We start from the raw sequence: 27,411 nt of genomic DNA on the forward strand, positions 1-27,411 counted from the left end.
CTCGATCCCGGGACTCCAGGATCATGACCTGAGCCGAAGGCAGTCGTCCAACCAACTGAGCCACCCAGGCGTCCCCATTTTGGGATTCAGAGCACACTTCACATGCCTGCTCCACCCGTGAACACTGCAGACATTGTCCTGTATCAAAATAGTATTTCTTTCATTGTTCTGCTTTTGAGATCAATGTCAGATCTTAAAGGAAGTGAATATAAGGACAGTGAATAAGAGACGTGAATGGATAAATGCTCACCACACGACATCGTAGGTTACACAGATCCATATGTGTACTCTTGCTTCAGGGTAGCACATCTTCCTCCATCTTCCTTGTCATGCCTCTATCTGGAGTACTTTCCCTCTTGTCGCTGTACATACACGGTTCATTTGCTAGTAGTGGCTAATTCTTCAGAGCGCATGCATTTGAATTACAGTACAGTGGACACATTTTGTGACTAACTGGAAAACTTTGTGCATTTCGATCTGTGGCCTTTGGGAGCACCCGAAAGAATATGTTTAGCTTCTGAGAGCATGATGAACTTCCTGGACTCTAAAAAAACATGTCTCCAAATAGGTGCTCAGTTGCAGTCAGACCCTCCAGAAACCTAAGTGCGGCCTCTTTCGGAAGGAGCTAAGTTCCCCTTGGGACCTAGAACCTCTGTTTCCCAGTGTCCTCTGGCGCCGAGGGGCTCTTGAATTAGGCGTCCCTAACCAGAACTAAATTTCGCAAAACTGATCTTAAAGCTCCGTTCTATATGTATTTAAAAACCAGCAAGGTAATAGTTATTAGCTCTCAGATATGACTGGACAGAGAAAGATTTAGTGGTGGTGTGTATCCGTTTGATTTTGTGGCTCTGGGGAACACATGAAATAATGTGTCTACAAGCATGTCTGTGATTGGTCCAGAGCATACTTCACGAAATCCAGATGCGGGCCCCGGCCCAGCAGAGAAGTCCCACTACACCTTGGAGCAATAGGGCGTACCACTGACCACGCCCTTCGCAGTGGTCCCTCGCCTTTCCCAGGAACCTCCTCCCAGAGCCACGAACCTGGAGCTTTGGCTCATAGAGAACTACATTACCCAAAAACCTAAGCGCCGCAGTCCAAGGAAGGCCCGGGAGAGGGGCGTTTCTGTATGTGCGAAAGGCGGGTGGGCGGGACTTCCGGTATCTTCCCCGCGCGTTTGGTCGCTTTTTGCTAGCATCTGCTCAAGCCGGGGGGTTTGATTGCTTGTTCAGGCCGGAGGTGGAATGGTCGTCGCCGTTTCACAGACTAGTCGGAGGCTCGGGGTTGGCGACGTCCACCCACCGTGGCCCCGCGGCTGGGGCAAGACTTGTTTGCTTCCCCGACCTAGACCCAGGCCGCTCCGGGCTCCGCTTCGTCCACCGATTCGGATGGCGGCGGCCGCGCCCAGGGACTCGGCTGAGGTAAACGCTCGTCCCCCCGTTCCTCCCCGCCGCCCCACCCCTACCCCGAAGGCCCTTGCGCGGGGTGCCAGCTCGCGGCCCTGTGGCCCCGGCCCGGGTGTCCGGGACAGGGAGTCGGGGGTGGGCGGGGGCGCATGTGTGTGCGCCGGCTGGCTTCATGCGGGAGCAGGCTGCGAGCGGGAGCGGGCTCCGGGCTGAGGGGCTGGCGGGGCGGGGGCTGCAGAGGGCCTGAGGCGGGAGGATTCTGCCCTCAGGGGACGGAGCGTGAGGCGGGCAGCACGCCTTTCCTGAGAAGTTGTATTCTCATTGTGAGGACTCTGGGAGCTGTAGGGATTTTGAGTAGAAGAAGGACTTGATGTCATTGGGGACTAAAAAAGTAGCCACGTTTTTCCACAGAGCAAAGCAGATTAGGTTGGGGCGTGAATGTGGATTCTTAGAGACCGGTGAGAGGGCTGGTGCAGCGAACTCCCAAGAATGTTCTGAGGGTGGGTGAACCAGAGTAGTGCCAGAAGAGAGGGAGGAAGTGGTCAGAATCCGGATAGATTTTAAAAATAGAACCAACGGGCAGTTACTGCATCAGATGTGGGTGTGATTGATAGTGAGGAGTGTAAAACCAAGTCTTTATTTGTGCTGTTCTTTTGTTTTTCATGAATGTCTTGTGAAAATGGAAATCAGGAGGGCAAGGTAGGGAGGTTTCAGAGGGATCATAAATTGAATTTTGGACATGGTTGATTCTGAGATGTCTTGGGGTAGACGTGTCCCATGGGGACCAGGGATGGAAGGTGTAGGGTTCCGGGAGAATGGGCTGGGTTTCGAGATAGCCACAGGGTGAGAATCGTGGTCTGGACTAGGCCAGGGCCTGGAGATCAGATTTAGGGGTAGCAGTCTTAGGTATATTATTTTATTTATTTTTATTTTTGTTTTTAAAGATTTTAAATTAATCTGTACACCCAGCATAGGGCTGGAGCTTGGATCAAGCCTGGACCCCACGATTAAGAGTCCTGAGTTCCACCGACTGAGCTAGCTAGGTGCCCTTTTAGTATGTTATTTTAAATGGTCCCTGGTGTGAAATGAAGGAACTGTCCCTTGGGGTGAGGGTAGTAGGGGAAGAAACATGCGCGTTCCTGACACTTTGCACCAGAAAGAAGGAGCCCTGGCATTTGAGAAGGTTCTGTCGGGCTGCATGAAGAGAAGGCTCTTGGGCGTTCAGATCCTGGCCTGGGATAGTGACCCACCAAGGTTGGGGTGCTGCAAAATTGCTACAGTCTAATGACCTCACCTTTACTTTTGAACAACTTGTCCTAAGAGAAACAAACACACATTGAAAAGTTCCTCCAGTGCTAGCAGTGATTCTACTTCATTCAGTCTTGCCAAGGACTTAAAATACCTCAAATACCGTATGATAGATTGTCTTAGCCTCTTTATGTTTTTTACTAAAATTTTCCATGGACAAACTCATTGGGGGGATCTTGCCTCACAGGAGAGTCCTACCAAAGCATTCCTCTAAGTGGGGGAAGCAATAAGAGGGAGAGACGAATCATGAGAGACTATGGATACTGGGAAACAAACCGAGGGTTTTAGAGGGGAGGGGGTTGGGGGAATGGGTTAGCCTCTTGTTGGGGATATTAAGGAGGGCAGGTATTGCGTGGAGCACTACATGTTATATGTAAACAATGAATCATGGAACACTGCATCAAAGACTAATGATGTGGGGCACCTGGGTGGCTCAGCGGGTTAAAGCCTCTGCCTTCAGCTCAAGTCATGATTCCAGGGTCCTGGGATCGAGCCCCTCATCGGGCTCTCTACTCGGCAGGGAGCCCGCTTCCTCCCCTCTCTGCCTGCCTCTGCCTACTTGTAACCTCCGTCTGTCAAATAAATACATAAATAAATAAATCTTTTAAAAAAACCGCAAAACTAATAATGTACTGTGTGGTGACCAATGTAACACAATAAAAAAATTAAAACCAAAAAAGCCCCAAAACATTCCTCTAATACAAGTTGTTCCAACCCAAGAGATGTTTCTGTTTACATGGCCTAAATGTGATTTTTATGAGTATAGTGGAGGCACAACTCCACCTGTAACTGTCTTAGCTTGGACTTTTTTTTTTTTTTTTTTAAAGATTTTATTTATTTACTCGACAGAGAGAGATCACAAGTACACAGAGAGAGAGAGAGAGAGGAGGAAGCAGGCTCCCCACTGAGCAGAGAGCCCGATGTGGGACTCGATCCCAGGACCCTGAGATCATCATCCAAGCTGAAGGCAGAGGTCCAACCCACTGAACCACCCAGGTTCCCACCCCCCTTTTCTTTAAATTGAAATATAGTTGACACAGAATGCGTTAGTTTCAGTGTACAAGTCAGGTTTATACATTATTGGCTGGGACTCAAGAAGCACATTAACAAGAGAAAAATAGTTTATTGATGTGTGCAACACAGATGGGAGAAACCTAAATCAAAAGTAGCTCAAAATGGTGGCTCAGGATTCCAGTTGATGTAGCATTTTCTTTCTTTTTTTTTTTTTCTTTTAAAAGATTATTTATTTATTTATTTGACACAGAGAGAGAGAGATCACAAGTAGGCGGAGGCAGGGGATGGGAAGCAGGCTCCCCACTGAGCAGAGAGGCTTAACCCACTGAGCCACCCTGGTGCCCCTGTTGTAGCATTTTCAACAAAGAACAATAAATCTGTAGAGAAATGACAGGAAGAAAAGTAATGTTAGACTTTCAAGGGCAGCCCAGTGTGGGACTCAATCCATCATTACCGGAACCCAAGACAGATGCTTAACTGACTGAGCTATGCAGGCGTCCCCCTTCCATGGGGTTTTTAAGACAATATTCACTGAAATCAGTTCTCTTATGGAACCCTATTTGTGAAAGTCTGCTTAAGATTATGGCCACACCAGGAGCACCTGGGTGGCTCAGTTGATTAAGCATCTGCCTTGGGCTCAGGTCATGATCCCAGGGTCCTGGGATGGAGTGTCATATCATGCTCTCTGCTCAATGGAAAACCTGCTTCTCCCTCTCATTCTGCTGTTCCCCCTGCTTGTGTGCTTTCTCTAAAAATAAATAAATACAATATTTAAAAAAATAAAAAGGTTATGACCACACCAATTCTAGTATGTAGGGGTGGGTTTACCCAAACCAAGTCCCAATTCTCTGACCCACCTTGGTATCCTACAGTTCACTTGAAATCTGATACTGTTTACCAGAAAATACTGTCAGATCTCACAGGTTAAGGATTTAGTCCTCTAAGACTGACTGCACTTCCCCCTTCAGGCACCAGTCACACATCCATGTTCTCATCTCTTGTTTCTGACCAACTTGCTGTAGTCTGGAGGCTCCAATGACCCCCAGCCATCTCAGGTCTGATTAATTTACTAGAGTGGCTCACAGAACTCAGGGAAACATTTTACTTAATAGATTAATGATTTATTGTAAAAGGATATAATTCAAAAATAGCCATATGAAGGGTGAGGTATGTGGAAAGGCACAGAGCGTCTGTGCTCTTTCCTGATACACTGCTCTCCCTGAATCTCCACTTGTTCACCAACCCGGAAGCTCTCTGAACCCTGTCTCTTTGGGGTTTTATGGAGGTTTCATTATATGGGCATGATTGATTAAATCCTCAGCAGTTAATGATTGATTGAACTCAGTCTCCAGCCATTCAGATCTCCAGAGGTCAGGGGTAAGACTAAAACTTCCAACCCTCCAATCATATGGTTGGTTCTCTTGGCAACCAACCCTCATCCTTACTTAGATGCCTTCCAAAAGTCACCTCTTTAACAAAAGAAAAGACATCTTTTCTCTCATCATTTAGGAAATTCCAATGGTTTTAGAAGCTCTGTGCCAGAAACAGGGACAAAGATCAAATATATATTTCTTGTGAATCACAGTATCACACTGACCTGGTAAATACACCTATGTTCATAGAGAATTCAGAAAACTTTTCATCTGTGTTGTGACTTTATTTTTGCCTTAGTGAATGTGTTTAAATGCTCAGTGATAAAAACCCAAAATGATTATCTTGTGAATGTTATGTTCTTTTTTTTGAATATTATATTCTATTTTTTAAAAAAACCTTTTTATTTATTTGATGGAGAGAGAAATCACAAGCAGGGAGGCAGAGGGAGAGGGGGAAGCAGGCTCCTCACCCAGTGGAGAGCCCGATGCAGGGCTCGATCCCAGGACCCTGAGATCATGACCTGAGCCGAAAGTAGAATTTTAACCCACTGAGCCACCCAGGTACCCCTGAATATTGTATTCTTAATATCACCTATATAGTTATTCTCCAATTTCTCTCTGAGAGAATAGGCAAGAGCAAGTAACTTACACGTTTGTACCCACAATTCTTTTCAGTTTTTTACTTTAAATATTTTATATATTTGAATTATAAATAGATTGTCATACTATATTAAATGCATAGGCAAACTCTGTGCAGTCTGTAATAAATGATCCTTCATTACAAAAATAGAGAAAAGCTAAAAGGAGTGGAATGAAGTAAGACACAAATACTAAGAAGAGGGTTGGAGTGATTATATTAATATAAGAAATTGTCAACTTTAGGGAAAGTAATATTACCAAAGATAACATAAGGACATTTAAAATATTAGATAAAATTTTTTTTTTAAAGATTTTATTTATTTATTCGACAGAGATCACAAGTAGGCAGAGAGGCAGGCAGAGAGAGAGAGAGGAGGAGGAAGCAGGCTCCCTGCCAAGCAGAGATCCCGATGTGGGGCTCGATCCCAAAATTTAATCAAGAAAATGTAAGAATGCTAAATATATTTGTACATAAGAATAAGCCTTCAAAAATTCTTTAAAAATATTTTTTTCCATTTTTATTTTTTCCTAAAGGAGACAGAAAGCACACACAAGTGGGAGGGGCAGAGGGAAAGGGAGAGAGAATCTCAGGCAGACTCAGCTGAGCTCAGAGCCTGACTTGGGGCTTGATTCCTTGATCCTGAGATCACGGCCTGAGTGGAAACCAAGAGTCAGAGGCTTAACTGACTGAGCCACCCAGGTGCCCCTTAATTTTATTATTATTTTTTTAAGTAATCTCCATGCCCAAAGTGGGGCTTGAACTCAAAACCCCGAGATCAAGGGGTGCGTGGTCTACCAGTGGAGCCAGCTAGCAGCCCCCCAAATTATTAATTAATAGAGTAGACCCCAAAACTGTAAGGATATAGAAGACACCACCAATATCATCGGCTAACTTGATTCAATAGATACGCATAAAACATTGCTCCATATTTCAGCAGAATGCACATTCTTCTCACCTACACATGGAATATTCACCAGCATAAACTAAATGCTGGGCATAAAATAAATTTCAGTAAGTTTAAAATTGAATTATACAGAATATATTGTCTGTAACAGCAAAAACACAGATATTGAAATTTTACAGAACACTTAAGTTACCAAAAAGTAAAGACATAAGGGAAAGCAGTAGAGAATAAACTGGGAGCATCGTTTTGTAAAACAGGCAAGGGTGATTTGAATATAGAGCTGAAAAGATAAGACAGATGGAATATGGATAAACATTGCTATTAGAATTGACGACTTCTATTTCATAAAGCTCAGACAGCCAAAATTTAAGAGTTAAGAGACACTGAAAGAGGTTTTTCTTCTGTGGAAGATAGCAGAGTAGGAGGATCCTGAGCTTACCTTGTCCCATGGATACTTAGGTAATATATACCTTAGTGTAAATAAACCAGAAAACAATCCAAAGACTGGGATAACAGATTCCCCACAGGTAAATGTAGAGAAGAGGCCACATCAAAAAGGGTAGGAAGGGCAGGGAACCAAACTGACCCACAAGACTATCTGTGGACGGGAGGGACACTGCAGGCACAGAGAATGGAGAGAAGCAGACCCCACACCAGGTACCCAGGGCACCAGGAACTCACACTGGGAAACTTAATACCCATCATATTCGGCTTTGAAAGCCAGAAGGGCTTAACTTCTTGAGTTCTTAAAATCAGGGTGCTTAATACCTGGACCTTTAAAAAATTGGTGGCTTTGAAGGGTGATAGGAAATGGAGTCCCTGCCCATGAAGAGATGCATAAAAACAGCTCCACTGAGATACAGCATAGAGGCAGCAGTTGGAAAAATGCCGTATGTATACGGAAAGATTTATTTTCTGGTTTCAGAACACGTGCTTGAGGGGCAGGGATTTTTAGGTGACTTCTCAAAGAATAAAAGAGTTGTCATGTGCCATTTCCTTCACCTCCACCACTAGGCTAGAAACATGTACGCCTGCAGGACCACTGCAGAATGGACCCTCTTCACCTCGCTTGGCATTGGCATGCCCCACCCTCTGTAATCCAGCCTTACTGGAGTCCATCCAAAGTGGCTGCAGGTCCCCTGCCACAGCAGAGCAGTGAAAACCCTGCTAGTACCGTGTGTGCCAGGTTCTCCTGTGGACCCCGCTCTGCAGTTCTCCAAAGTGACTTTGGGTCCTCTCCCACAAGCGGAACAGCACAGACCTTGCTAACATGCTTGCATTCTCCAGCAGTCCCATCCCTTCCCCTCCAACACGCTTTCTGTGGGACTGTATCAGAAGCGGCGCCTCAAGCGTGGCAGTGTGCAGGTGGTCTGGACAGGGGTAGCACCATTGCAAAGTGACTTCTGTCCTGGGGAGAAGGGAAGATAAGCACACACAAGAGTTTGACTGCAGCCCCAGCACTGGGTTGGGGGCAGGCATTTGGGCTGATTGCAGGCTGCACCCACCAGTGAAAGCCTCTCAGGACAACACAGAGTGTCTTGCTGTTTGGTGCCTGAATCTGACTCAGATGCCTGGTCTGACTCAACTCAAACCCAGGATTGCCCCACACTGCCCCTTTAACAGTACAGGGACCAAACCCTGCCAGCAACGGGGAGAGAGCCATTGCAAGTGGCTTAACTGAAGGCAAAAGGGGCTCAGCTACAACAGTAGGGTGCACATAACACATGTAGGAGACGCTACTGAAGCACCAGGTTCTGGTGAAAAGTGACATCGCACTGCAGGGCGTGACAGAAACTTTTCTTCATAAGGAATACACGAGCAGTAAATCAGCCCTAGAAGAAATGTTGAAGGGGACTCTAAGTGGAAAGGAAAAGCTATAAACAGGAGTAAGAAAAGTAGGAAGATCAACAGCAGTACAATTAAATATAGCTATAAAAATCAGTAAATAGATTCACAATAGGATATAAAGTACAGCACCATAGACTTAAAATGTGGGGTGGAGGAAGGGGCGCCTGGTGGCTCAGTTGTTAAGCATCTGCCCTTGGCTCAGGTCATGATCCCAGGGTTCTGGGATCAAGTCCCACATCAAGCTCCCTGCTCTGTGGGAAGCCAACTTCTCCCTCTCCTACTCCCCCTGCTTTTGTTCTCTCTCTAGCTTACACACACACTCTCTCTCTCTGTAAAATAAATAAATCTTAAAAAAGAATGGGTTCAGACTTGTGACTATCAGCTTAATATAGAGTGTTATATGGATAAAATATTATATGCAAACCTAATGGAAACCACAAATCAAAAACCAGTAATAGATATGCAAAAAAGGGAGGGGAGAGAAATCTCTGTGTTTCACTAAAAGCCAGAAGACAATGAGAGTGGAAGCAAGGGAAGAAAGGAACAGAGGATTACAAAAATCATTACAAAATAAGTAACAAAATGGCAGTAACTATCAAAAATTACTGTGAATGTAAATGGACCAAATGCTTCAATCAAAAGAAATAAGGTGATGGATTGGGTAAAAAAGTAAGACCCATGTATACACTGCCTGCAAGAGGCTCAGTTATGACCCCAAATACATGCAGGTTGAAAGGAAAGGGATGGGAAGGCATTCATCATGGAAATGGAAATGGAAAGAAAGCTAAGGTACCAATACTTATGTCAGAAAAAATAGGCTTTAAAACAAAGACTGTAATGAGACAAAGCAGGGCACTGTATAATTAGAACAATCCAGCAGCAAGATATAGTAATTTTAATTATTTATGAACCCAACGTGTGAACACCCAAATACATAAAGCAGTTAAACATAAAGGAGTAACTAATCGTAATATAATAACAGTAGAGGACTTTAACACCCTAATTACATCAGTGGACAGATCATCTGAACAAAGTCAAGGAAACAGTGACATTGAATGATGCTTTGGACCAGATGTAACTAACATATATTCAGAACGTTTCATCCTGAAACAACAGAATATACATTCTTCTCAATTGCATGTGGAATGTTACCCAGAATAGATCAAGCTAGGCCACCAAACAAGTCTCAACAAATTCCAAAAGATTAAAGTCATACCATGCATCTTTTCTGACCACAATGCTATTAAACTAGAAATAAACCACAAGAAAGAACCTGTAAAGAAGACAAATACAGGAACACAAATACATAAAAAGTCTGTAAAGCCACAGATGGGTGGCTCAAATTGTTGAGCATCTGCCTTCAGCTCAGGTAACGATCTCAAGATCCTGGGATGGAGCCGCATGATGGGCTCCCAGCTCAGCAGGAAGTCGGCTTCTCCCTCTCCCTCTGCTTCTCCCTCTGCTTGTGCGCTCTCTGTCTCTCTCAGATGAATAAATAAAATCTTAAAAAAAAAAAAAGAACATGAATACATGGAGGTTAAATAACATCCTACTAAACAATGAATCAGTCAACCAAGAAATCAAAGAAGAAATAAAAAAATACATGGAGACAAATGAAAATGAAAACACAGCAGTCTCAGATCTTTGAGATGTGGCAAAAGCTGTCCTAATTGGAAATTTTATAGCAATACAGGCCTACCTCAAGCAGCGTGAAAAATCTCAAACCTAGAGGCACCGGCGGGGCCGACGGGCGGGCTGAGGAGGGAAGCGGGCGAGCGGAGTCCCAGTGCGCGCCGCGGCCGCCCGGGCGCCCTCCCCTTCCGGGCGTGAGGCGCTGTGCGGAGCCGAGCCGAGCGGACCCGCGCCGGCAGCGAGGCGCTGCTCCCGCCGCCCCGGCCCGGCCTGCCCCTGCTCCGGCGCTCCCGTCGCGGGGGCCCGCCCTCCTCAGCACCTCCGGCTCCCGGCGCCGCCGCAGCCCGCCCTCGGCCTCCCGGAAGCCCCGGCGCCGGCCCGGGCCCTCGGCGGGAGGATGACGGAGCTGCAGTCGGCGCTGCTGCTGCGGAGACAGCTGGCAGAACTCAACAAAAATCCAGTGGAAGGCTTTTCAGCAGGTTTAATAGATGACAATGATCTTTACCGGTGGGAAGTCCTTATCATTGGTCCCCCTGACACACTTTATGAAGGTGGTGTTTTTAAGGCTCATCTCACTTTCCCAAAAGATTATCCCCTCCGGCCTCCTAAAATGAAATTCATTACAGAGATCTGGCACCCAAATGTTGATAAAAATGGTGATGTATGCATTTCCATTCTTCATGAGCCCGGGGAAGATAAATACGGTTATGAAAAGCCAGAGGAACGCTGGCTCCCTATTCACACTGTGGAAACCATCATGATTAGTGTCATTTCAATGCTGGCAGACCCTAATGGAGACTCACCTGCTAACGTTGATGCTGCGAAAGAGTGGAGGGAAGACAGAAATGGAGAATTCAAAAGGAAAGTTGCCCGCTGTGTAAGAAAAAGCCAAGAGACAGCTTTCGAGTGACATTTGTTCAACAGCTATAACTTCATTATTTCAGGGTCTCCAACTGAGAAACATGGCACTGTTTTCCTGCACTCTACCCACCTATTGCTGGACTTCTGTTGTAACAAGTTGGCGGACACTGGCTGGAGCTGGGCTGCAGTAGAACAAGCCAGTACCGTGCTGACAAGAGCCTAACAAGTGCCAACTTACAGGGGATTGCGCAGTTTGAATTCTCATGAACTGTTTTAGCCTTCAGGAAGACTTGTAAAGACCTGTACATAGCACAACATGATCCGGATAATATATATACCATTCATGTACATCCACCAATACACCTTGTACCAAATAATGCTCTCTTGTAGTAGGACAAGAATCGTGTAAATTCTCAAAGATTTTAGCAGGTTTTCTTTCCCTATTCATTGTTTCTTATCAGTTTTAAAAGACTCCTTAAAGCATGTCAGATGAAAAACAATTAGGATTAAAAGTTTCCATTTAATTTCCTTTAAACCATTGAGGCTTCATTAAACTCTTTTCACTTACTAAAAAAAAAAAAAAAAAAAAAATCTCAAACCTAACCTTAACACCTAAAGGAGCTAGAAAAAGAGCTAAAGAAACCCCAAACCAGTAGAAAGAAAGAAATGATAAAAATTAGAGCAGGAATACAATAGAAATTAAAAACAGAACAATCAATGAAACCAGGAGCTACGTCTTTGAAAAGGTGAATAGAACTGATAAACCTTTAGCCACACTCATCAAAAATAAAATTAAATTAAAAAGAGGACTCATACTAATTAAAAAAAAAAAAAGAGGACTCAAATAGAATCAAAATTGTAAAAGAAATAAAAACCAACACCACAGGGCGCCTGGGTGGCTCAGTGGGTTAAGCCGCTGCCTTCGGCTCAGGTCATGATCTCAGGGTCCTGGGATCGAGTCCCGCATCGGGCTCTCTGCTCAGCAGGGAGCCTGTTTCCTCCTCCTCTCTCTCTCTGCCTGCCTCTCTACCTACTTGTGATCTCTCTCCGTCAAATAAATAAATAAAATCTTTAAAAAAAAAAAAAACCAACACCACAGAAATACAAAGGATTATAGGAATATTATGAAACATATGTCAACAAATTGGACAATCTAGAGGAAATGGATAAATTACTAGAACCATATAACCTCCCAAAACTGAATCAGGAAGAAATAGAAAATTTGAACACACTGATTACCAGCAATGAAATTGAATCAATAATAAAAATCTTGCAATGGGGCGCCTAGGTGGCTCTGGTCATGTTCCTGGGTCCCAGGATCAGGCCCCATGTCAAGTTCCTTGCTCAGCTGGGAAGCCTGCTTCTCCCTCTTCCTCTGCCAGCTGCTCCCCCTGCTTGTGCTCTTTCTCTGTCAGATAAATAAAATCTTTAAAAAGAAAAAAATAAAAACCACCTCTCAACAAACATAAGTCTAGGGCCAGATGGCTTCTCAGGTGAGTTCTACCAAACACTGAAAGAAGAGTTAATACTTACTCTTCTTAAACTATTTAAAAAAATAGGAGAGGAAGGAAAGCTTCCACATTCATTTTACAAGGCTGGTATTACTCTGGTACTCAGACCAGATAAAGACACTACAGAAAAAGAGAACTACAGGCCAATATTTCTGAACATAGATGCAGAAATTCTCAAGAAAATTCTAGCAAACTGGGGGCACCTGGGTGGCTCAGTGGATTAAGCCGCTGCCTTCGGCTCAGGTCATGATCTCATGGTCCTGGGATTGAGCCCCGAATCGGGCTCTCTGCTCAGCAGGGAGCCTGCTTCCTCTTCTCTCTCTGCCTTCCTCTCTGTCTGCTTGTCATCTCTCTCTGTCAAATAAATAAATAAAATCTTTTAAAAAAAATGCTAGCAAACTGAATCCAACCAGACATTAAAAGTATCATTCACTGTGATCAAATGGAATTTATTTCTGGGATGCAAGCGGGTTCTTTATCATATATCATATCATATATCACATCATATCAACAAGAAATAGGATAAAAACCACACAATCCTTTGAATAGATGTAGAAAAAGTACTTGACAAAATAAACATCCACTCCTGATAAGAATCTACAACAGAGTAGTTTTAGAGGAAATATACCTCAACATGATAAAAGGCCATTTTGGAAAACCCACAGCTAATACTCAATGGTGAAAAACTAGGAGCTTCCCCCTAAGATCAGGAGCAAGACAGGGATGTCCAGTGTCACCACTTTTATTCAGCATTGTACTGGAAGTCCTAAAAAAAGCAATCCGACAACAAAAATAAAAGGCAGCCAAATTGTTTAAGGAAGAAGTAAAACTTTCACTATTTGCAGAGGATATGACACTTTATATAGAAAACCCAAAAGACTCCTCCAAAGAACTGCTAGAATTGATAAATGAATTCAGTAAGGTCACAGGATACATATCCATTACACTTTTATACACTAATAATGAAGTGGCATAAAGAGAAATTAAGAAACAATCTTAATTATAATTGCACCAAAAGTAACGAAATTTCTAGGGATATACTTAACCAAGGAGGAAAAAGGCCTGCACTATGAAAAGTATAAAACACTGTTGAAAGAAAGTGAAGATGACAGATACTCTGTGCTCATGAATTGGGAGAGCAAATATTGTTAAAATGTCCCTATTGCCTAGAGCAATCTACACATTTAATGCAATCCCTGTTAAAATACAAAACAGCATTTTTACAGAACTCGAACAAATAATCCTAAAATTTGTGCGGAACTATAAAAGACCCGAGTAGCCAAAGCAGTCTTGAAAAAGAAGAAAAAAACTAGAGGTATCACAATCTCAGATTTCAAGATCTATTACAAAGCTCTAGTATTCAAAACATTATGGTACTGGCAGAAAAGTAGACACATAGATCAGTAGAACAGAACAGAGAGCTCAGAAATAAACCCACCATTATATGGTCAATTAGCCTTCAGCAAAGGAAGCACAGATACTCAAAGCGAGTCTCTTCAATAAATGGTGTTGGGAAAACTGGACAGGTGTATGGAAAACAATGAAACTGGATCACTTTCTTACACCATACTCAAAAATAAACTCAAAATGGGTGAAAGACCTAAATGGAAGACCTAAAACCATAAAAATTCTGGAAGAAAGCGCAGGTAGTAATTTCTCTGACGGACCATGGCAACATTTTTCTAGATAGGTCTCCTAATGCAAGGGAAACAAACAAAAATAAAATATTGGGACTACATTCAAATAAAAAGTCTTTGCAGAGTGAAGAAAACAACCAAGCAAAAAGACCACCTACTGAATGGAAGAAAATATTTTAAAATGATATGTCCAGTAAAGGGTTAATATCTAAAATATATAAAGGACTTACACAACTCAACACCAAAAACCAAATAATTTAGTTAAAAAATGGGCAGAAGACATGAACAGACATTTCTCCAAAGACATCCAAATGGCCAACAGACCCATCTCAAAATCACTAGTTGTCAGGGAAATGAAAATCAAAACCACAGTGAGCTATCACACCTGTCAGAATGGCCAAATTCAAAAACACAACAGCTGTTGGTAAGGTTGTGGAAGAAAAGGATCCCTTCTGCACTGTTGGTGAGAATGCAAGCTGGAAAGTGATATATATATCCCCAAAGGATACATTATTCAGCTGTAAAAAAGAATGAAACTTTGCCACATAGGATATTGTGGTTGGGTCCACTGCTAAGTGATACTGATCAGAGAAACAAATACCATATAATTTCAGTCATATGTAGAATTAAAAAAAATTTTTTTTTAAATATTTTATTTATTTATTTGACAGACAGAAATCACAAGTAGGCAGAGAGGCAGGCAGAGAGAGGGGGAGGGAAGCAGGCTCACCGCCGAGCAGAAAGCCTGATGCGAGGCTACATCCTAGGACCCTGGGATCAAGACCTGAGCCGAAGGCAGAAGCTTTAAGCCACTGAGCCACCCAGGCGCCCCCATATGTAGAATTTTTAAAAAATATTTTATATATTGGGCGCCTGAGTGGCTCAGTGGGTTAAGCCGCTGCCTTCGGCTCAGGTCATGATCTCCGGGTCCTGGGATCGAGTCCCGCATGGGTTGGTGCTTCCCTCTCTCTTTCTCTCTGCCTGCCTCTCTGCCTCCTTGTAATCTCTGCCTGTCAAATAAATAAATAAATAAAATCTTTAAAAATATATATTTTATTTATTTATTCGACAGATCACAAGTAGGCAGAGAGGCAGGCAGAGAGAAAGGAGGAAGCAGGCTCCCCACTGAGTAGAGAGCCCAGTGTGGGGCTAGAGCCCGATGTGAGACTAGAGCCTAATGTGGGGCTCGATCCCAGGCCCCTGAGGTCATAACTCCAGCCAAAGGCAGAGGCTTAACCCACTGAGCCACCCAGGTGCCCCTGTATGTGGAATTTAAGGGGAAAAAAAAAAACAGACATGAGAAAAAATGAAACTGAAAACAAGACCCTTAAATGTAGAGAACAAATGTGGTTACCAGATGGGAGGTGGGTGGGGGATGGGTGGAAAAGCTGAAGCGAATTAAGAGTACCCTTAGGGGGCACCTGGGTGGCTTGGTGGGTTAAAGCCTCTGCCTTCGGCTCAGGTCACAATCTCAGGGTCCTGGGATCAAGCCCCGCATTGGGCTCTCTGCTCAGCAGGGAGCCTGCTTCCCTTCCTGCCTCTCTGCCTACTTGTGATCCCTCTCTCTCTGTCAAATAAATAAAATATTTTTAAAAATAAAATAAAAAATCTCTTAAAAAAAAAAAAGGGGTACCCTTAGGATGATCACTGAGTAATGTGTAGAATTGGTGAATCACTAGATTGCCCATGTGAAACTAATATAACACTTTGTTAATTATACTGGAATTTAGAAAAAAGGTGAGAGAGGGTATCACCAATGTCTAACATTGTGAAGGGATCAACACATAGTCCATACAGAGAAATCGTATTAATCAGAGCAAGAAATAAGACTCGTCTAAATGGACAAAATACGAGTGGTCAATGGAAGGGGGAACCCAAGTGGCTATCAGACCTATGAAAATATATACACATTTAAATTTAGGAATTCATCGAACACATAGTAGAATGTAAAGACAGTTCTAATTCATCTGAAGTTTTTGCTAGAACTAACCTCACAAATATAGACAGAAATAGCAGTAAGACTGTATTAATAACATTCAGCAGTGTATAAAATGTACTGTACACTATAACCAAGAGTGATGTATTCCAGTCATGCCAGGTTGCTTTAATTTTTGATGACAAAGAGTGTTATCTAACATATTAGCAGCTTAAGAAAAATCATCAATTTGTGCAGAAAAATAACTAGCATAAGTGAATAACAGTGCTATGTGTAGGTTCTCTTACATAAATCTGTAAGTACACATGTAGGAGGTAGATACAGATGTGATTTGAACTTTAGTTTAGTGGTCAACAATGTGTAGAACACAACTGAATTATAAAATTTTACAGATCAATTCTATACCATCAAATAATAAAATTCTTAGTAATGAATATCAAATGTTTAATTTCTTTCATTAACATTAATATTCATTTCCAAATACTTTATTGAAAACTACAAAGTTGTCTGAATATTACTGAAAACTTCATTATTGAAACTTACAAACACTTCTGCTGAGAGAAATTAAAGGTGTCCTAAATAAATGGTGTGGTATTTTCCATAGAATTTGGTGGTTTCACTTTTTCTCCCTGGAAGTGTACAGTACTCCCTTGGGTCTTCAGTATTAAAGGACATGAACTTCTTCGACATGGAACCTGGTGAGTGCGGGTCAGGAATTCAGTCTGAGCATCCATAGACTAGAGAGACTCCCTGAGGCCCAGTTTACCTCAGGACAGTTGGAGAGGTTTGAGGGGTGAGTTTCTGGTTCCCACTGGAGACGAGCGCACAGAACCTTCTGAATCATTAGTGCAGATTAAGGGGGTGTGTGTGGGTGGTCAGGAGTTACTTTCTTCCAATGTGAAGGGTTTCAAGTGGTGTTGGGAGAATGACCAAAAGATAGCTTGTAGTTTCCCAGGCAAGAACCCCAACCACCCTGTGTTTTAGATGCTATTGTTTCCCCCATGTCAGCAATGAGGAGATGGAGGCTTAGAGAGGTACTCTTAATTCGCTCTAGAGCTCAGGCCCTGAAGTCAGATGCCATCTGCCAGATTGCATTGCCAATTTGAACCCAAACACCACATGATTGGTTATAATTCAAGTTCAACATTTCTGAATTTGAACATAAGATCTAGAAGAAGTGTGCTACAAAATTTTAAATGATGTCCTCCTTTAGCTACCATTTATTCCAAAGGAAAAAATATTTCTTAAATTGTAAATCTTGAACTACTTTGCTTAGAATAATATAACCTTTGTGCAGTGGGCTACTCAAAATGTATAACAGCATTCTGATGTTTGATAACTTTTCTCTTGGAATAATTTTGAATGTCACAGATTGTACACACTATGCCATCCTGTAAAATTTTTAACCATTCCTGTTAAGGCTACTTGTTAGTCTGGGTATGGGTATGGGTTTTGATAGATACTGTCTTTAACTCTGCAGGTAGGCAATCTGGATTCATTTCCACCTCATGGGTGCATGAGAGCTCTGTTTTGTGGTGATGAGGTTCATTTACATATAACATCACGGAGATGTAGGTACTATTTTTTCTTGTCATTTTAAAGAATGTAGCATTACTTGTGAGGAACATGTAAATATCATCACAGAGGTCTGCCAGGGAAGTTTTTTTTTTTTTTTTTTAAAGATTTTATTTATTTATTTGACAGAGAGAAATCACAAGTAGACGGAGAGGCAGGCAGAGAGAGAGAGAGAGAGAAGCAGTCTCCCTGCCGAGCAGAGAGCCTGATGCGGGACTCGATCCCAGGACCCTGAGATCATGACCTGAGCCGAAGGCAGCGGCTTAACCACTGAGCCACCCAGGCGCCCTGCCAGGGAAGTTTTGTCTTCATTTTTTATTTTGTATCACAGAGTCCCAAATTAGGAGCCGTGAGGCGCACCTGGGTGGCTCAGTGGGGTAAGTGTCTGACTCTTGGTTTTCGCTCAGGTCATGATCTCAGGGTCCTGGGATTGAGCCCCAGGTTGGGCTCCATGCTCAGTGGACAATCTGCTTGTGGATTCTCTCTCTTTTTTCTCTTTCGCAAATAAATAAATCTTTAAAAACGATTAGGAGGGTGAGGCTGGGATATACAAATCCTGAACCTCTGAAATAGCCAGAGACCGTTCATTCATGGCTTAGGACATGGTCCACCGGCTGGAGACTTGAAGAGGAGGTGTGGAGTGCAAAATATGGCTTGGGAGCAACTGGCAGGCTCAGCATACCTTGGGCTTTCAGTAAATGGTACCTTCAACTTCTACCTGCTGATGACCCTGGCTTCCTTCCTGAGCTCCTCAAGAGTGGTGGTTACTACAATACCCAGAAGGCTCTGCTTTGTGAGGTGGCAACTCCCCGCCAGTGATGGCCCAGGAGAAGGGGTCTTTTTCTGTCTGTGCTTCAATCACAACAGAACTTCTGGAGTTATCTTCGTGGTGGCTCTGTTGTTTTATTTTGTTGGTTTGTTTTCAGAGAGGACTGTGTATTGGGAGGCAGGTGGGCCAACCTGGGAGACTTGCTCAGAGAGTTAAGGCAGGATTCCCACAGGCAGAGGAGACTGACTGCTGGGAACTATGGTTAGTCAGAGATCATGGAGCACCCTCCCCCCGCCCCACCAGAGGGCAGCGTTCAGATTAAGTCAAATGGTGTGAAACCCGTGTGCAGGAAATCAAGGGAATGCTAAATTCTGCCTCTCTAACATGACCAAAGCTATAGCACGGAAATGTGCACAGAGGCCCTTTGAGCTGTGGAGGAAAGTCACGGGCACTGATTGGATGTGCTTAGCTTTGAGATTGATCCCCTTCGGGCAATCCCAGGAGACCCAGGGGACTCTACAGCCTCTATCCCAACACAGTCAGCAAAACAGGTGTGAACTGCACTTAGTTGTGCTGCCAGCCTGGGCACAGTTATCCAAGCTGCTTCCAAATCTTTTCTCATCCTGGGAAGAAGTATTCAAAAAAAGGATTTTAAAATGTATTGCTTCTTCTAAAATCAACATCCTAGTAACTTGGCTAAGCCTGTGCAGCTGGTGGCACAGAAGCACCCTTCCCGCCCCTGGCCCTACAAGTCAGCTGCATAAGGCCATTGGGCTGATGCTGGCCAAGCACACAAAGGTTAGTGGTTAAGAGGTAGCAGTGTCAAGGTCATTGTCCCACCCCAGCCCCCACCAGAGGTCACATGCTGGAAAAGTCCTGTCTTGAGCACACTTTCTTGTAGAGCCTAATGTCCTCAGATTTAGGAGGGGGTCCTGAAGTTTCCTGGGTTGGGTCCAGGGATGGGGGATGCTGTGATGTGAAGACCACTGATGACATTCAGAAAGACAGGGAAGGAGGTAGCGAACTTGCCTCAGAACATCAGGGTGAAGCCAGTGAATGTGACCTGGTTCCAGAGGAGGATCACAAAACTCTGGAGCCCCACCCCCACCGCAGAGGAGACAATGAAAGAGACAAGGAAGACAGCCCACAGTTCACTTGCACCACAAGTGGAGGTCTTCACACACCTTGGACATCATGACAAGGTCCAGGTCCAAATGGCAGCCATCATGGTGGCTATTCTGGCTACTGCTTTTTTTGCCCCTGCGCTGTAAGATTATTAGAGCCCCATGTGGTATGTTGGTTTCTAGGGGTGTAGATTGACCAACGGGTACACTAGCATCTTCATGTCCAGCCATTGTCCAGCCTGTTTTATCCACAGGCTCCAGGAAGGACTGAACTCATGGCTCTGTGCTCACCTTCCTCCAGATGGGATTCGTCTTCCTTCATTCCGTCCACGGAATTGAGTCTGTGGGCCCTGAAGACATGAACTCAATCCAAACAAGCAGTTACGTGGAGAGATTCCCCAACAGGACCCAGAGACAGAAACCCATTGTAGGCAGGTCGAGGCGCTTGGAGGTGAGGCTGAGCTCTGTTCAACACACCACAGGTCTCATTCCTTTCGGGTGGAGACAGCAGAGGGCCAGGATCGAAGCCAAAAGGGTGAGCTCAGCCTCTGTTCTGAGGGTGACAGGAGCCATGGGAACTTGGAGTGGGCTCGGCAGGCTCCCCTGCTGCAGACTATAGAAGATGGTGGAGGGCTGGGTGCTGGTGGCGGCGGGGGTGGAGATAAAAGAAGCCCACCCAGTGGGGAACAAGCAAAGGCTATTGATTTAGAGCTTGCTGGCACCATCACATTGGCTGAGACTTAGAGGCAGGCAAGGCGGTAGGAAAGCTGACTGGCCCAGATGGGAAGCAGGCACAGAATTTCGGGAAGATGGCGCTTTCTACTGGCTCTTGTCGCTCCGGGTCAGTTGCAGTGGTTGTGGTTTGACTTCTGCTGGTTGTTGCAGAGGTGTGCACTATGGCAAAACCATCTGCAAGTCTCCCAAACAGAGGAGAGTAATCCGCTTCTTAGGGGAAAGGGGGAAGCTGGGAAGATTCTTACAAAAAGGCCGCTGAAGTAATCTGGGAGTTTGAAGGATAGTTGCTTCTCATTGGCTGGGCTGCGAGCTGTGCTCCTCTCTCATTGGCTGGGCTGAGTGTGATCCTCTCTTGTTGGTTGGGCTGAGAACTGTGATCCTCTCATTGGCTGGCTGTTGGGACGAGGTTGAGGAAAGGCTTTCCCCCTTATGGTATAGGATAGTGGTTTCCATGTGCAAGGTCTGTCTCCTCTTGTGTTTGCAGATGCCGCTGAGTGGTCAGGCATCTGAAAGGCCCCCTTCCCGCGCCTCCCAAGTCCATTTTAGTGAGGTTTCCCTTGTTAATTTTAACAGTAGTGAATTAATAGTTAAATACGTTATGAATGTTCAGCAAGATAAGTGTAGTCACTGTACAAAATTATTACAGTATTATTGACTGTACTTCTTATACTTTTCACCCCATGGCTTATTTTATAACTGGAAGAATGCTATATTTATATGTGGTCACACCGCAGGAGATCCAAGAAGACTAGGCCTGTAGTTCCGATGAGTATTGATGAACTATGTCGGTGATTGCTATGAAGGGGGCAGAACAGGTTGTATTTTCTGTTACTTTACTCAGGCCTGTTTTGTTTACCAAAGTGCTTTGTGGGAGGTGGGGGGGAGGCAGAGAAGACTCAAAGTTGTGAACATGCTGCAGCCCTCAACCGAACGGGCAACATCAGTTGTCAAATGGATGTTCAGAGGATTAGCTGGGGATAGGAAGGTCAGACTGTGAGGGCACAGCATGTGTATAATAGATAAAATAATGGCTTCCCACCCCATCCACGTTCTTTTTTTTTTTTTTTTTAACATTAGTTTACATTTTTTTTTAAAGATTTTATTTATGTGTTTGGCAGAGAAAGAGAGATCACAAGTGGGCAGAGAGTCGGCAGAGGGAGGGGGGATGCAGACTCTCTGCTGAGCAGAGAGAGCCAGATGCGGGACTTGATCTTAGGACCCTGATATCATGACCTGGGCAGAAAGCAGAGGCTTTAACCCACTGAGCCACCCAGGCACCCCAGCTACGCATAGTCTAATCCCTTGAACCTCTGGCTGTGTTACCTCATGTGGCAAAAGGGATTTTAATGTGTGTGATTAAATTAAGTATATTAACAACATGAAGAGATTACCACTGGGCCCAATGTATTTGCAGGAGGATAGAGTCAGAGAAGATTTCAGGAAGTAAACAGGTCAGAGTGATAATACTTGCTGACTTTGAAGTTGAAGAAGGGGCAGGGAGTCAAGGAATGCAGAAGGTCTTGAGAAATTGGGAAAGATGAAGAAAGATTTTTTTGTAGAACTGCCAGAAGGAACACGATCCTGATGACATCTTGATCTTATCCTGGTGAATCCCATTTTGGATTTATAATCTTTACAACTGTAAGAAGAAAAATTTGTGTTGACATAAGTTGCAGAGCTGGTAATGATTTGTCACAGCAGCTGCAGGAAACTATAACAGTGTGCAGTGGAGAACTGGAAGAAGGCTGAGGGTACCTGAAATATGTGTATAGTCCTGGGTGCCTGAGACTGAAGAGAAGGTCCAGATCAGGAGGTCTTCAAGCAGGACTGGGGGCTTTCCTTTGGCAGTTGGGACCACTGGAGGTTTGGGGCAGGATGGGATCCCAGTTAAATGCTTGGTATTGCCAAGGATTCTCTCCACGCTGTGTGCAGAGCGATATGTGAGGAGTCTGGTGTGCTGTCTCTGGTATGGGGGAGAAGAGTCGTAGTGAGTAACAGAAGCTGCGTGAGAGGTGTGGTCTGAGAATTGATGTGCACGATAGGAGTGAGTGGGAACTGATAGTCCTGCACCCCATTCCCAGGGGCTTCCATGAGAACAGGGAGCTGGGCTTATGTCCTGGCATGATTTAGGGTCCCCCGGGGGGATTGGCTGGCATGGGGGGAAGAGGGTGAGCATGACGTTGTTGTGAGTAGACAGAGTGGGTATACTCAGTCAAGAGACTTCCTGGACTGTGCTGGCCATGTCATTGCAGGTCTGTGTGATCTCTGAGGATGTTTTTGTGTCCTTCTCCCGGGAAGAATGGATGCTCCTTGATGATTCTCAGAGACTTTTATATCAGGATGTGATGCTGGAGAACTTTGCACTTTTAGCCTCACTGGGTAAGGTCTGCATGCCAATCCCATCTGCTTTTTCTTTTTCTCCAGGGTCTGCTCTGTCCTTCCCATGGGCAGGTCATAAGCTCTGCTTCCTTGCCAGGTTTCCTGGAGTAGCGGCTGTGGGCGCCCGGTTTGCGCTGTACGGAGTGTTCTCATCTCCTAGCGAGCCAGTCCCAAAACCTTGCAGTGAAGGGTTGAGAGGCATGAGGTGTGGTTTGCCCAATGGATCCCATAGTTGTGCTCCTTTTGGGGGCCTGGTGAATCTGTCCAGAATGATGGCACTGCTATGCCTAAGGTTCTGCTTCCTTTCTGTAGGGGACATTTTCTGGAGCTTAATTGTACCAGGAGTTACAGGTACTCAAGTAGTCACTACTTATGGGTATCTTTGTGCAGTTCCTCCAAAACCCTCCTTCTAGGTTTAAAAAAATTTTTTGTAAAGATTTTATTTATTCATTTTAGACAGACAGAGAGAGCATGAGTGGGGCAAGGGGCAGAAGGAAAGGGAGAGAATCCCAAGCAGACTCCATGCTGAGTGCAGAGCCCAACGTGGGGCTTGATACCACGACCCCGAGATAATGACCTGAGCTGAAACCCAGTCAGACACTCAACCAACTGAGCCACCCAGGTGCCCTCCCCCACCCCACTGCCAAGGTTGTGTTTTTTTGTTTTGTTTTGGTAATAATTTTTTTTAACTTACGGAGTATCATAGGATGCCTTGCTCTGTCCAGTAGTGTCCGCTCACCTGTCATTTGTTTCTCTTAGGAATTACATCCTCCAGATCGCACTTAGTCACCCCACTGGAGCAGAGGGCAGATCCTCGGATAGCTGACCAGGTGGATATGGCTCCAGCCACAGAAAGGAAGACTTGGAAGGGACCTGGACCTGGTGAGAGGATGCGAGGGAAGGGCATGATATCAAGGTTGGATTCAAAACTAGCAGTACTAACTTTTCATACCAGTGTTGGGCTTCAAGGCTGCTGGCTACACCGTATTTCTACCCATCCTTCCCCATTCTTGATACTGCAGCTTATCTCCTGTCTGCTTCTAGGCCCCTGCCGTGTTCTATATGCCCGGCATCCAGGCCCTGTCCTGGGATCAAGCCCCGCATTGGGCCCTCTGCCCAGCAGGGAGCCTGCCTCCTCCTCTCTCTCTCTCTCTCTCTCTCTCTCTCTGCCTGCCTCTCTGTCTACTTGTGATCTGTCTGTCAAATAAATAAATAAAAATCTTTAAATAAAAAAAGGAGGGCACCTGGGTGGCTCAGTGGGTTAAGCCGCTGCCTTCGGCTCAGGTCATGATCTCAGAGTCCTGGGATCGAGTCCCGCATCGGGCTCTCTGCTCAGCAGAGAGCCTGCTTCCCTCTCTCTCTCTGCCTGCCTCTCCATCTACTTGTGATTTCTCTCTGTCAAATAAATAAATAAAATCTTTAAATAAATAAATAAATAAATAAAGGAAAAAATAAAGAAAAATAAATAAATAAGTAACCCTTGAGCCCCAGATACACACTTGTTAGTGGGTCTTCCTGGGCTTGCACGTGCCCTTCTGCATAGCACTTCCCCATCTCCACAGCCAGAGACCTACTGGAAGCCACTTGCTGTACTCTGTCCACATATCCTTGTCCTCAGATGGCTCCCTTCATTCAGTGACTTTTGGAGACCCAATTCTGCATTGCAACCCCTTCCTGAACCTTCCCCACCTCTCTTGTCCTATAAACGGTCCTACTGAGGTACTCCCAGATGTGTCGCATACATATTAACAATGGGGTCACCCTTCCCAGTAAGTGTGACATGCATGTCAGCAGTACTTCTCTGCTTCCAGGTGGTTGGTCTGCGGTGGAGGATGAGGCCACGTCCCCTGAGCAGAGTGTTTCTTTAGAAGGAGTGTCACCGGTCAGGACTCCGGTGGCAGGTCTGAAGCTCTATCCCTGGGATGGATCTGGCTCAATATTGAAAGAAATCTTACACCTGACTGAATACCAGGGGGAGGAAGCCAGGCTGGAACCACACAGTGGTGGGGGCTGTTGGAAGCCTCCTGGGCTCAGGGCAAACGTCCATCAGCACCACACTGCAGAGAAACCCTTCAGAAGAGACGAGGACAGCGGCTCTGCAAAAATCTGCGGATTCCATGTGCCAGAGAAGACCTGTACACACAGTGAGGGTAGAAGGGACTTTCCAGCCACCTCAGACCTTCTTCAGCACCAGGTCTCCCATATTAGGACGAGGCCCCACAAGAGGACGAGGCCTGGGGGAGCCCTTCACCCTGGACAGCAGCATCACAGGTGCTTCGAATGTGGGAAATTGTTCACCCGCAAAGACACACTTACTCGGCACCAGAGAATCCATACTGGAGAAAGACCTTATGAGTGCAGCAAATGTGGGAAATTATTTAGCCAAAGCTGTGACCTTTTTAAACACGAGACCATACACACTGGAGAAAGACCTTATGAGTGCAGTGAATGTGGGAAATTCTTTAGACAGGTCTCTGGCCTGATTGAACACAGGCGAGTTCACACTGGTAAAAGACTCGACCAGTGCAGAAATTGTGGAAAATTCTTTAGTAGTAAGTCCAACCTCATTAGACACCAAGAAGTGCACACAGGGGCAAGGCCTTATGTATGCAGTACATGTGGGAAAGAATTCAGCCGCAAACACACACTTGTTTTGCACCAGAGGACTCACACTGGAGAAAGGCCTTATGAGTGCAGTGAATGTGGGAAGGCCTTTAGCCAAAGTTCCCACCTTAATGTACACTGGAGAATTCACAGCAGTGATTATGAGTGTAGCCGATGTGGGAAAGCATTTAGCTGCATCTCTAAACTCATTCAGCACCAGAAGGTTCACTCTGGAGAGAATCCTTATGAGTGCAGCAGATGTGGAAAAGCCTTTACCCAAAGGCCAAATCTCATTCGGCACTGGAAAGTTCATACTGGAGAACGGCCCTACGTGTGCAGCAAATGCGGGAAAGAGTTTATCCGCAAACACACACTTGTTCTCCATCAGAAAATTCATACTGGAGAAAAGCCTTAATACCACAGCAGTTGCGGGAAATCCTTTAGCCATTACCCCAACTTATTATCCATTTGCAAATTCCTGGCAGCAGACCTAGGACAGCCTTTACTACGGACCAAACTTTATCCAGCCCTGGAAAATCCACACCAGACAAAGGCCTCAGCGGTACAGGGAATGTGCCATCTCCTTGTTCAGTGTAGCAGCTCTCGTCAGAGAGGAGCTGCGAGAGTAGGCTTTGTGAGGGTGCCGTCATTCAGAAGTGGTACCTCACATGTATGAACCTCTGCGCGGGGGAGGCTCCTTGTAAGTGCCTGATACATCAGTGATATCAGGACCTGTATGTGCATTGTAAATTGTCAAGGCCCTTTGTCAGTGCTAAAAGCCATCCCACTACTACCATCTGCCCAAGTCCTGCGGTGCGTGTCGGTCACTCCAGCATGCTTAGGCAGGCGGACCTGTGCTGTCTCCGTAGTCCCTAGAAGGAGTCATGATCAACCTCCATGGTACATGGGGGGGGGCTCATTTCCTTACTTTTGTCTGGGTTAGGCATGGAAAAAATCAGCACACAAGATGGGTTTTCCAGGTAGCTTGCAAAGATTTATCCTCATGGACTTTCTCATCTCGTGTGATGCTCACTGTGGATGTGTGCAGTCTCACGGCCTTCAGCCCTGGAAGCACATACCTCACATCACTCATGTGTGAGTGCAATAATAAAGGGCTTATTCTTGAGCTATTTTTATTTTTTTCAAGATTTTATTTATTTATTAGAGAGAGACGGTCTGAGTGTGGTGGTGGGGGGGCAGAGTGAGAGGGAGAAGCAGGCTTTCCGCTGAGCAGGGAGCCCAACATGGGGCTCGATCCCAGGATCCTGGGATCATGACCGGAACTGAAGGCAGACACTTAATTGACTGAGCCGTCCAGGCGCCCCACTTTGAGCTGCTTTTAATCTGGAGGGTTCTCATTGTGTGGAGTGTGTTGAGGACACACCTGTGTTCTGCAAACATGAAAGGATAAAGTTTATGGGAGGCCCCAGTTTTCCATGTTTCAGGACATGATGATGGTAGAGAAAAGCTGTCACACCAGGTTTGACCTAATTTGTGTTGCTACCCAAAGTCTTCTAGGAAAGCCTTAGGAGCTTTGGGAGACCTGTCATGGCAGTCTTCAATTCGTGAGTTCCTAAGTAACTGTAGGAAGGGGGTTGTGACAGCCTCCATTGCATCTGAGAGCAGAGTGAGTTTGGTCCCTTGTCCCCATGGAATGTTTCATATCCCCAGACGCTATTAAGAAGAGTCTGGCCTCTGGTACCTGGCAAGAAGTCCGAGTTCAGAATTAAGTAGGTGGGAGTCACTGGTGGGAAGACCTACAGGAGCCAGGTTGGGGCCATAATGGATACAGGAACAAAGCGCGATTAACACGGAGTCAGAGTGGTTGCAGCACCCTGGGAGGGCTCCCCACAACAGGCGCCTGCTCATAGTACTCCCGTATCGTGGCTGAGCAGGAGAAGATAGAGAAATTTTCAGGACTTCCAGAGCTGTCTCCTCTGGCCAAGATCCCTTGCAGGACAAATAACCCAAATATTTCGTGGATTCCCTTAGGCCATAGATGCTTCAGGTCAGAACTCTTGCTGTGGCGGCAGGAAAGTGGATTGAGAGACGGGAGATCTGGGATTCCAGGGATGTGGCTTTTGTGACTTATCCAATATTCTTTTTTTTTTTAAGGTTTTATTTATTTATTTGTCAGAGCACAAAGCAAGGAGGG

The 27,411-nt window shown here is 45.1% G+C and overlaps 2 protein-coding genes across 9 annotated transcripts; both read left to right on the top strand.

Annotated features, from left to right (window-relative positions):
• The first annotated feature begins 1,139 nt into the window (after positions 1 to 1,139).
• ZNF671 (zinc finger protein 671) lies at positions 1,140 to 26,382 on the top strand. 8 transcript variants are annotated; one of them, XM_059152367.1, is made up of 8 exons: positions 1,140 to 1,421; positions 16,675 to 16,768; positions 17,551 to 17,641; positions 17,977 to 18,022; positions 19,793 to 20,073; positions 22,526 to 22,652; positions 23,412 to 23,534; positions 24,464 to 26,382. In XM_059152367.1, exons 5-8 carry the CDS (start codon positions 19,840 to 19,842, stop codon positions 25,669 to 25,671), a joined length of 1,692 nt encoding a protein of 563 aa, XP_059008350.1. In that variant the 5' UTR covers positions 1,140 to 1,421; positions 16,675 to 16,768; positions 17,551 to 17,641; positions 17,977 to 18,022; positions 19,793 to 19,839; the 3' UTR covers positions 25,672 to 26,382. The 8 variants fall into 8 exon arrangements, with proteins under 8 accessions (XP_059008350.1, XP_059008351.1, XP_059008352.1 ...); XM_059152371.1 differs by having other exon boundaries at positions 1,141 to 1,421; positions 19,793 to 19,989; XM_059152368.1 differs by lacking the exon at positions 16,675 to 16,768.
• Positions 10,229 to 11,521, top strand: LOC131818201 (ubiquitin-conjugating enzyme E2 G1). The gene has a single exon (XM_059152462.1). The coding sequence runs from the start codon at positions 10,523 to 10,525 to the stop codon at positions 11,033 to 11,035; it is 513 nt and encodes a 170-aa protein (XP_059008445.1). The 5' UTR covers positions 10,229 to 10,522; the 3' UTR covers positions 11,036 to 11,521.
• Positions 26,383 to 27,411: the final 1,029 nt, after the last annotated feature.

The sequence above is a fragment of the Mustela lutreola genome, chromosome 16 (genome assembly GCF_030435805.1).
Source record: "Mustela lutreola isolate mMusLut2 chromosome 16, mMusLut2.pri, whole genome shotgun sequence".
Classification (NCBI taxonomy): domain Eukaryota; kingdom Metazoa; phylum Chordata; class Mammalia; order Carnivora; family Mustelidae; genus Mustela; species Mustela lutreola.